The sequence below is a fragment of the Cyclopterus lumpus genome, chromosome 16, assembly GCF_009769545.1.
Source record: "Cyclopterus lumpus isolate fCycLum1 chromosome 16, fCycLum1.pri, whole genome shotgun sequence".
Taxonomy (NCBI): Eukaryota; Metazoa; Chordata; class Actinopteri; order Perciformes; family Cyclopteridae; genus Cyclopterus; species Cyclopterus lumpus.
In genome coordinates this window covers 6,872,111-6,883,294 of record NC_046981.1, presented here as the reverse complement: position 1 = coordinate 6,883,294, position 11,184 = coordinate 6,872,111, and the positions used below count along the sequence as shown (strand labels likewise).

General features: G+C 43.0%; 1 protein-coding gene across 2 annotated transcripts in view; it reads left to right on the top strand.

The window, feature by feature from the left end:
- The first annotated feature begins 1,251 nt into the window (after positions 1 to 1,251).
- LOC117745047 (focal adhesion kinase 1-like) overlaps positions 1,252 to 11,184 on the top strand; it is a 55,938-nt gene continuing 46,005 nt past the window's right edge. The window contains exons 1-2 of one of the 2 annotated variants that reach the window (XM_034553033.1): positions 3,175 to 3,228; positions 8,901 to 8,927. In XM_034553033.1, the coding sequence (XP_034408924.1) occupies positions 3,192 to 3,228; positions 8,901 to 8,927 (64 nt within the window). In that variant the 5' untranslated portion in view covers positions 3,175 to 3,191. Of the gene's footprint in view, positions 1,436 to 3,174; positions 3,229 to 8,900; positions 8,928 to 11,184 lie in introns of those variants that run through there. The other variant, XM_034553034.1, reaches the window with a different exon arrangement.

Below are 11,184 nucleotides of genomic sequence, written 5' to 3'. Positions count from 1 at the left end.
CACTCTTCTGTTTGCATAAAAATAATCTTTGAACTGAGTATGCGTCTGTCTCTTTGTGTGTGTATGGATAATAGCTGCATGCATGAATGTACTGTATGTGTAGGTGGGACTGTGTGTAGGCCTGTCAGTAGATGGATTGTTTTGGGCTGTGACAGCGAGACAGTGGAGACACACAGACCCAGCACAGCATAATGGCAGACAGCATCAAAGTCACGATAATTTTGTTTGTGTGTGTGTGTGTGTTCGGGGAGCATCTTTATTTCAAAGCTTCTTTTGTTTGGCTTATATTATGATCCTATGATGAATAATGTATGACAGACATCTCTTAAGAGGTCATTTAAACATGAGACATCAGCTCTAGCACGACTGCGGGTTCTTACATCTTCTGCTTCCTATTATTTCATGTGCTTAAGTGTAGCTGCATCTCAAAAACATTAAATCCTGCAAATGGCCTTCCTCTTTGGTATAGACATTTGTGATTTGTCCTACGAGGTGGATTTAATGGCTGCCCTACCAGCACAGCAATTACTCGCCCCAAAGTGGGGCTGACAAAGTGGAGAGCAATTTCAATTCCGCTTCACTGCGCCGCACACAGTGAAATTATGACTATTTTGTTCATAGACACTACTCCTGAACTACAGCAAGGCAGTTTCCAATACTGACTGCTACTCAGTTTCCACAACTTCTTATCAACTCCATCACTGTAGAGGCAAACACATGATTATTATAGACAGGAATAATAGTTGCATGCTCTTTTTAATATTTGTATGGGCATTTATTTATCTTCTTCTATAATCAGCATTGGCTTATTAAGTTTATCATCATGTGAGCACTGCTATTTTCCATGATATTATGGACATCCTGGACAGTTGTGGACACATAAACAAATTGATGATTTTATCATGTTGCACTAACTAACAATAAATATGAATTGTTCCCTATTCAACCACTACACGGACCCCTAAACACAGCCATACATTGGCTCACACACTGTACGCCTACAATGTGGAGTAATTTGGGAATTGTGTCTCGGTGACTTTATTTGGAAAGATACATTGAAGAGAGTATTGTAATATCGGGGCGTTAATACAAAAACATTTTTTGGGGGGGACCCATGCTGTGTGGTGCTGGACACGTAGGGCCCCTCTCCTGCTGTCAGTGAGCCCAGACAGCTGCAGCCATGTTGGAAAAGCTCCGCTCCAGCAGCAGCAGCAGCAGCAGCGGCGGCGGTGCTAACAGCTAGCGTCAGTGGACACCGACTACCGGGCACGGCGCTGTTGAGGACAAACACAGACCGGGAGAGGGGATCATAACGAAGAGGCACAGCCACCAAGCCGGCTCTGGTACCAACGGGTTCATACATTTATATAAAAAAACCAAACTCACCGGCTGGTTACGGAGAGTAGGTGCGGCCGGGGCTCCAGAGCTGAAGCGGGTGAGTATTGATCCCTCTGGGTGGGGCGGGGAGGGGGGGATTAAATGGGAATAGCCCACCGTTAGCTGAGCTAGCTTAGCATTAAAGGGGGTAACACACACAGACAATGGGGTTAACGCGCATGCAAGAGGCGGGGGGGCGTTTATAGGAGCTGGAATGGGGATTAAAGGTGAATTATCGCGGACTGTAAGAAGTGAAAACACTGCTCAGTCTGACACCGCGGAGTCATTTGTATTCCAAACAGACAGACAAGTGGTGCAGTGGCCGAAACCACCCCTCTCTGTTCCTCCGCTGAGGTGCAAAGGTCCAAGCCGAGGAGTGTTTCTGTCATGCAGAGCAACACACAGCGAAACATCTGCGTGTTGATGAATTACGTGTTGCTCAAACTGCTACTTTTTTTGTGTGGGTGCAAGCAACGGGGGTTTGAGACCGAGCGGGTTAGTTCCTGCTGAACCTGAGCCCCTCGAAGTGTTTTGGGTCGCCCGTGCTGCCTTCTCAACCACAATACTGTCCACTTATCGCTGTGGTGGGCCGAGTTGAACGTGTTGATTTCTGAACCACCGGGCACCGATCATCCCTTTGGCACGCTCAGGTAATGTTTCAGGTGCAATGGCAACGTTTGCAGAACTAAACATGGTGCTGAGTGAGGAGTCATCACTCAGGATTGGTCAGTTTTACTTTTGGCTTTCAGGCAGTTGGGAGTCAAGGCTGCCCTGTTGTGTCTCCTACTGGTTTCTGCTTTTCATCCATTATTTTTCCTATTTTGGTCCCTGCCTTTATGTGACCCATGCAGCCACACTGGAGAGTCAGGACCCCGAAGTCTTCCGATGTTTGATAATTGAACAGCAATGAGCTCAGAACATATTCAGGTCTTTGATACTTATAAAAACACAAGCGTGACAATGCTAGTGTCCGCTCACTTTCCAGTTAATAAACTCAAACTGTGATTAAATTCCACTAGTGATGGAGCATCTGCTTGCAGGTTCTGTAAGAGGTATATGACAGTGTTTAGTGCATTATTAAGCCATTTTTACTTCCTGGCATTTTCATGAAGTCACTACCCTTCCAACGGATGCACGTAATCCCTCTGCAGTGTAGATATTATTGAAAGTCAAGTTAATGTTTGCTCGATTGCATGTCCAGTCAGTGTTGTGATTCATGTTTTTTTTTTTTTTCAGTGTTGAGCACAGGTCTGTAGTCAGATATATTATAAAACCTGACTGGTGCTTATACGTAATGTTATGCCATGTGTCCTGTGTGATTGGATTTAAAATGTCAGATTATTTTGTGCATGTGAGGAATATGTTAGTAGAAATAATGTTTACACCCGTGTTATTCACACAGTAGATCAAGAAGGGCCTCTGTCGGTTTCTCCAGGCGTCCTCTCTTGTTACTTCCACTAATCTGAAGAGGCAGGGATGTGGAAAGAAACATTGAGGATGTTGGATCAATTTTTACAGCCGTCTCTTTTTGGTCAGAAAAAGATAAAGATGAGAGTACTAGATTAGGTGGGGAGCGAAGGGAGAGGTAGTGGGAAGACGATTAGAAATGAGAGCTCAGGAGAAGGAGGCAGCAGTTTGGAAATGAAACTCAGCCCCCAGGTGTGTTCCTCTGAACCAATCAGTGGGCGGGTGTTTTCCCTCTCCTACAAGTGACAGCATACAGTACAACTAGGAAGTGGCGAGACCGAACAGAATCATATCCAGGCGTCTGTTAGTTAGCAGAGGTTCGGTCCTCTGTGTACACGGCTGCCGACATGCATTTCTGGGACTTCCTGGGCTGCACCAATGGAGGTATGAACGCCTGTAGTCATACTGATGGCTCTGGGAATGTGTTGGGCTGCGATCAGACTGGTGTATGGGTGCTCTGTGCTTGAGTGTGCTGAGGGCTGGAAAGGAATTTAAGCTGCTCACCGCGCTGCAAGCAGTTGCATGTGAAAAGCTCACAAACAGGTAGAGTGTGGAGCACAAACAAAGACGCAGAAGGCTCTGATATAGTGTCAGCCTGCTCTGTTTCCTTTGATAAACCTGGTTGGTTGCATCTGACAACAGATGTGACATATTCACACATTTGCACAAATTGTTTTGTTTCTGTTGTCCTGAACGTTTTGGGATTTTTTTGCTCACCAGGCTTGCCATCATGAAAGGTGTGAAATGAAATGTGTGCTGTCCATATGGACTAGTCTTTTACTTGTTAAAATCCCATGCCATGTTTTTTATTATACGATTGGTGAACAATTGAAAATTCCCACAAATCTAAAGATGGAATACAACAACCACAGCTCTCACGACAAATATCACTATTGCTTCAATTATGACATTACTACATCGTCATTGGTATTCTTACTGTGGCTATCACTGCCACTGCGACTGCAGTGTCTTCCTTGGCACTGGCACCTTTTGAGAATTTAAACAGAGTGACAGCTATAATTTAAAAATCAGCTTATTCGAAGGAGTCCCTTTAACTGTCGGTAAGATGAGCTTTGAATGTATATATGCTTCTGTCATGTTTTTAATCTTTTTGGTGCCCTGACTTTTCGTTAAAATCATCCTGTGATTCTGAACCTGCATTCACTCTAGCAGAAAATGTCTAGGACTAGGAATTGTATGTGGCTCACATCCGATTTTTCCATTGTTTACTGCAGAGAAACTGCAGAAACTACAGAGAAACTGCTTGAAATCCGATCTACTTGACACTTTTGGGGCAACGACATCTGGTCAGACCTGTACCACAAAGAGTTAAACATCAGATTTCTGTTTATGTATAAATGCATCTGAACAACCACAGGCCACTGCTATCAAATGTCACTTTTCTTGTCCACATGGCTGTGCCACAGTAGTGCAGCTGACAGCTGTTGTTAGTGGAGTTGTTAGTGGACAAATAAAAAAGAACAATGAAATGAAATGTCTGACAATTGATGCTTTAGAGGAAGTCTAAGACGTGTCGAAAAGCAAATAGCTTTCTTTAGTCACAGTGTTTACAAACCCCCATGTATGACTGTGCAGTTGAATGCAGATGGTCCTTGTGTTTGTGTTTCTGATTGTTAGTATATAAATCACACCACACACCCTCTTAATCTATGAAGGGTGTGCAACTCTGCCTTATGATCTCAGTTAAGTTGTGTTGTATTGTGGTTACTATTGTGTTGTATTGAATTCCAGGACAGTTCTACCTCCAACACCCATCCTGTGCCCCTGGCCATGTTTTCTGCTATTGCATAAATAGCTCTTGCCAAAATACCTGCCGGGTTGTGTCATATTCTTGCGAGGCTGGATCTTTGATGTATTTATACGTCTTTAGGAGCTATAGTTGTCTTTTTTCAGGACAGAACAACAGCAGGCTGTCTGTTAAGACCAGGGAAAGTATGACTGGAAGCATGTGTTCCTGTTGTCTTATCATCAGCCTTCCCCTTTTTGTGTCTATAGTTCGCTGCATTGTTTGACTTATCCCACGTGGACAGATGCTGTGATTCTTTAATAACTTGCATTACACCCCTCGTCAACATTTACATTTGCTTTTTTAGGTTTTGCTAGAGCTCTGATGTCGAGCTGTATCTTCAAAGCAATGAGCTAGGTTACACCGAGAAAGTTTTGGTGACATATTTAATACTCCCTTATATTTGAAGTTTAGGTTGGGCAATATGGAGAAAATCAACAACACAATAATTGGAACACCTTGCCACTAAAACCCATACTGTAGTTAGCATGGGAGTGAATGTCAGGTGGTCTAGTTGTTGATAGTCAACACTTTGCAAATCCAAACACAAATCCTTAAAGAATCAGTTAGCGAGAGGACTCAGAGACTCTGACTGACACTTCTGTGGGACCGCAGGGACACGGTAGTTTGAATCAATGTGTTTGCGAATGTCTGAACGTTAACTTTGCTGCTGAGGAAGAGCCATGAAACACTGTGTAAAAAGTTTGTGCAAAGAAATTGTATAAATGAAGCCTGTAAATCAGCGAATTTATGTGAAAATAGGGAGGTGTAAAAGGGGATCTGAGAGTGCGCGCTGGAGTCCTGCCCTGTAAAAGTGTTTATAAAGTTAAAAACATTGACTCTTCAAATGACTTCTCTCACAAAGAAATCATTGTGTTGTTCTGTCTCATCATTAATTGGATGCACTTCATTAACAGATAAGCATCATCATATATTTGAACAAACTAACCCTAGAATGACTTTAAATAGGAACAATATAAGGCTCGGGATCCAATAGCTTGTCCCAAGTTGGTAAATATCTGGATTTGTTAAGTTTAGTATCGAGTGAATATCTCTTGGATCTTCTCGTACTTTTCATTTGCACAGAACAACATTCAGGTAGTAGTTTAGGATAAATAGCAAATATGTAATCCATATGGCAAAACATGATATCACTTTCTTTTGATGTCAGTCTGAGTTTTAGCTTTAAAAAATATCTATTTAGTTGGTTTAATGATCTCATGTTATGTTGCATACAAGTATTGTAATTGCATCATGTGTTTGATGTAACAGAAACCAACTTTGATTAAAAGAAGAACATGTGGTTCAGTGTCTTGTTGTTTGGAGTAAAATAATTGAAGACAGTAATTAATAATAGGCTGTTGACGAACAGAAGTGAGGGATCTTGTAAGCTTTGTAAAGGATTTGTACAGTGTATTGCTGAACTCTTAATCCGTAAACTCTATGATATATGAAATTTAGCATCCCGCTCCATTTGATTGTGTGTAAGCAAAATGAAATAAATGAAAGGCAAAGGTTTTTAAAAAATATTTTTTGCTGACGTCGGCTCATGTAAACGCTTCTTCTGCCAAACGTACAAAAATACAGATGTGAATCAGACCCTTCTTGGTTCCTAATCTCTGCAGTAGTTCCAATACTAAAACAATGTTTTCATAGCTGCTACTTACAATGACAGCTACCTCATTAAAGCTGTATCCTTGACTGGGGTGGCTTTATTCTACTCACTGATGTTGCACTCGGTGGCTCGGCCACTATTCCGTTCTGACTGCCGATCACTGCAGACGGGCTGCAAAAAGGCAGTTGTTGTTTGTTTGATGAGAACGGAGTTGTGCAATGCCGTTGGCACGGCGGTGTCTACTGTAGTGTAGCCTCTGCATTTTACAGCCAGGGGCTATAGTTGTCTACTCTGAAAGAAAAAAGGCTGAGAGTGTGAAAGAGTAGGAGGGAGAAGCTTTTGGGAGTGCTTATGCAAGGGCAAAAGGTTTCAAGCAATTTTAGTGACGTTTTTGATAACAGGTTCTAGTTTTGGGTCATTATTTGTGGATGTGAAAGATTAAAGTCGGGTTGAAAGCGATCTCATTTCTGGTGACATTGAGAAAATATCTGTGCGTAGAGGGTTGTTTGAAAGCAGAAAGTCTCTTTTTGTGTGGTGATGCGCATGTCGTCATACTTCTGTTAGGTATTTATTTTTGTTTGATAATATACTCTGGCACAGACAGCTGTTTCGGGCAAATGCGTGGGCAATTTTCAAGGGCAGATTCATAGGTATATTTTTAACACAATTCACGCTTAAACCTTTTCTACCGAAATGCACTGCCTCTCCTGGCTCAAACAAGCCTCAATGCCTTAATGTTACATTCAGCACTTGTTAATCGTAGTGAGAAGGAGAATATTGCCAAGATTGCCGTTGTGTTGCTTTTGTTAATAGCATCATGGTTGTAGCCAACGTTTTGGACACAACTCTGCCAGGAACAAATTGGATTATGTTATTAAAGGAAATTATGCAAAGTGTCAGAATGCACACTGAGCAGCAGTAAATCAAACCAAGTAGAAATGTTATGTAGTTTATTGTTTCACAATGATCCTGAACTGTTTCCCAATGCTTCACTACACTCTCGTCTTTACCTGGTTTTGATTTTGAGTGTTGTTTTTTTCGTTAACTTAAGAATGAGCCCTTCGTATACAAAGGGAGCGGTTCCTCTTCACAGAGACCCACATCTTGCACATCATGTCTCTACAGTAGTCGGGCAATACAAACGACTCCGACTACCACTGCATTTTAACGGTGTCCTTAGTACCATTGCACATTTTTACAATACCTGAAGGCCACCGCAGTTTTCCGTCACGCTTGTGAAACTGCGGTAATGTTAGAAATAAACGTGGTAGCGGCAGCTGCCATCTGACTTCCGTTGCTTGTTAAGTATTGTTATTATGGGAAGGATGGCCTCTGAGTCAGGCGAATAGAGGTACCACGGATTTGCTCTTGTGTAAGCGGAGGACTAGTTGGTTTCAATCTGCAACCACACCGCTAGATGCAATTAATACACATTGGCCCTTTAAGAAGATACTCTGTGTCCTATTCCATACTACATGCTAATTGTATACAATATGTACTATATACAAATTATCATAGTATACTGTGTATTACTGTAGTATACCGCTTTTTTCAGGTAAAACTGAAACAAATGATGAATGTAAAAAGATCTCTTAAAAGCTTTTCAAGCTGCAATTTTATGGACGCGATCCCTGTACAAAATGTAAAAAAGTACATTCATTTATTTTATACAAAGAAGAAAAGTATATGGATAATATTTGATCTTGCAGTATATTTTATAAGACAAAGCTTTGGCATACTAATTAGCGCCACGGTGCTGTGCCTGTTGCTTAGTAACAGATCAGCGTTGCATCAGTGTTGGACATTTCATCATATTGCTCATTTTGTCGTAGGTTTTACGTGAGATTGTAAAGAGCGAGTGAAAAGATGGGACAGAGGAGTGGGGAGTCAAACGTGACATGAAGGTGGCAGGTTTGAGAGTGGAACGAGGCCAACGGGTGTAGTTATTACAGCATGACTCTCACCTTGCTCCGACTGTCTGGAATTAAATCCTCCTGCTGCACTGGTTACTGGCTGGTCAGTGCCGACATGTAAACCAGTGGATGTGCTTAGTGTGATGAGAAATTGACCCCTGTCAGTCAAATAAACTAAGCATTGCAACCAAATGGATTTTCCAAATAATGAAATTCCTCTTTGATGCGTTAGTGAATTGTTGCGCTAACATATTGTGTCACTCAGTAGACAGAACACAGCCATTAGTTATGATTCTTATTATCATTATCAATTCACTTTCTTCCTGTTAATGTATAAAGGGGAAGCTCATCAAATTGGACTTGAAGTAGAATACAGTTTCTATGAAGAGCAGCAGCTTGTTACCATACGTACAGGGGCTATCTGTGCATGCCGCACACATCTGTGCCAAGTGTTTCATTCTTGAAATGAGTGGATCAGTTGAATTGACAATTCATCGCTAAACGGTCGGGAATGAACACCACAGTCTTTCAGCCTTTTGGCCTCAGAAGAGTCTTACAGTAACTCCTCCAGCCCAGTTAGACTTCCAATCACAATGTTGTACAGTGGCCTCTCATTGATGCCATGACATAATTCAAATTACATGAAGGTACTTGTGAATAATTCACTATATAAAATCTTGTTTTCTTTTTCTCTTTTCCCCCTCGCCCATTTTTGTTCTAGATATTTCCAGACTAACATACTACGCTGGTGAGTATTTATTTACTTTTGTTCAAATACGGGAAAGTATTGTTGAACTTCCTGTCAACTAATGGGAGAAATTTAAAATTTTTACTTTTGTGTAAAGAAGTTTAACATCCACCCCTAGTTGATAACTAATGCCTGTGTGCAGTTTGTGTGTGTGCAGTGTGTCTGAATTCTCACATCAAACTTACATTATAAAGGTCTCCTTTGCACCAAATATAGCTTTGTTTTTCGTCAGAATTTAGTGCCAGAAATAAACCACTGAATGGAAATCACTGTTTCCTTTTCAATTTGATGAGATCTTTTGATATTAACGTTCAAAAAGAATAACGTTCTTTGGCCTTAGTCTTGACTCATGCTTGAAGAAAACAGGTAGAGCTAAATAATTTCATATGTATAGAGATGAGATTGTATGGCCGTAAGCGCCAGTCTCTCTCCATGGCTGTTGCTAGGTAACAGTTGATCCTATGCGTTCAAGGGGGATGTTGTATATTTGGAGCTGAGAACGTGTCATTCCTGAAAAGGACAGAAGCATAATTTACATTTCTTGACCTTAACTCTCTCCTCCTATGAATCGCCACCTTAACGTGGTGGAGGAGTTTGAGTGGCTCAGTGATCCTGGGAGCTATGTTGTCCGGGGCATCAGCCCCTGGTAGGGTCTCCCAAGGCAAACAGGTCTCGGGGGAGAGCCCAGACTAAGAGCGGTTCAATAAACCCTGATTATAAGCAGCCCACGGACTGAAGCTACCTTGCCCGGACAAGGGAAACCGGGGCACCCTCCCGGAGCCAGACCCAGGAGGGGAGCTTGTCGGCGAGCGTCTGGTGGCCGGGCTTTCGCCCATGGGGCCCGGTCGGGCTCAGCCCGAAAAAACAATCAATGATCGTCTTTGTAATCGTATCATCTGATCTGCGGCCGTATGTCTTGGACACTCGGGTGAAGAGAGGAGCAGAGCTGTCAACTGAAAGTGCTCTTTCGGGCGGTCGAAAGAGCACTTTGAGGATTTTTCTAAACCCGGCCAACATGTCCCCCGGAGAGGGGGCAGCACCGGAAGACTTTGGGGTGGATTCACCCATATCCCTGGCAAAGGTCGCTAAAGTAGTCAAAAAGCTCCTTGGTGGCAAGGCGCCAGGGGTGGATGAGATCCGCCCTGAGATGCTGAAAGCGCTGGACATTGTTGGGCTGTCTTGGTTGACACGCCTTTTCAGTGTCGCATGGGGGTCGGGAACAGTGCCCATGGACTGGCAGACCGGGGTGGTGGTTCCCATCTTCAAGAAGGGGGACCGGAGAGTGTGCTCGAACTATCGTGGTATCACACTGCTCAGCCTCCCGGGAAAAGCTTATGCCAGGGTGCTGGAGAGGAGGCTCCGACCGCTTGTCGAACCTCAGATTCAAGACGAACAGTGCGGATTCCGTCCCGGTCGTGGAACAGTGGACCAGCTCTTTACCCTCGCAAGATTACTGGAGGGGTCCTGGGAGTTTGCCCAACCAGTTTACATGTGCTTTGTAGACCTGGAGAAGGCTTTCGACCGGGTCCCAAGGGGGTTTTTGTGGGGGGTGTTGCGGGAGTATGTGGTGCCGGACCCGTTGGCACGGGCCATCCGGTCTCTGTACGCCTGCAGTAGGAGCTGTGTTCGTCTCCTCGGTAGTAAGTCAGACACGTTCCCGGTGGGTGTTGGCCTCCGCCAGGGCTGCCCTTTATCACCGGTCCTGTTCGTGACCTTCACGGCGCAGTAGCATGGCACAGTGGGCAGACTGGGTATACTGAACATCTGCAGCCCATAACGGCCCTGAGAATACTCAGTACTGCTGATAATGATCACAACATTGTTTCTTTTTTTTGTGGGGAGCATACTGAACATAACATTGAGCCTTTCATAACTCTACTCTATTATATCATGCTATAATTTTAAGTGATGATAAGACTCACAAATCAAGAATCACAAAGACGGATCTAAATGGTTCACAAGTTGGCTTCGGCATTTAAGAACCACATGTGGTTTAAATCCAGTAAATGAATTCAAACTAAGGCTACATAACTGATATAGAGATAAGAAAATTACAGTATGAGTATGAAAAAACCCACAAAAGGCTATTGCTATTTAGTCTTCATCATTTAATATTGCTTGTGCTTGGGCAACGTCTCTTTTTTGTGTGTACATGCTGGTGTATTGGTGCTCAATTTATGGCACAAACATTAAATCATGGCTTATTGTGAACAGTTCATTGTGTTTATATTGTTCATCCTCACATGTCGAGACTGCA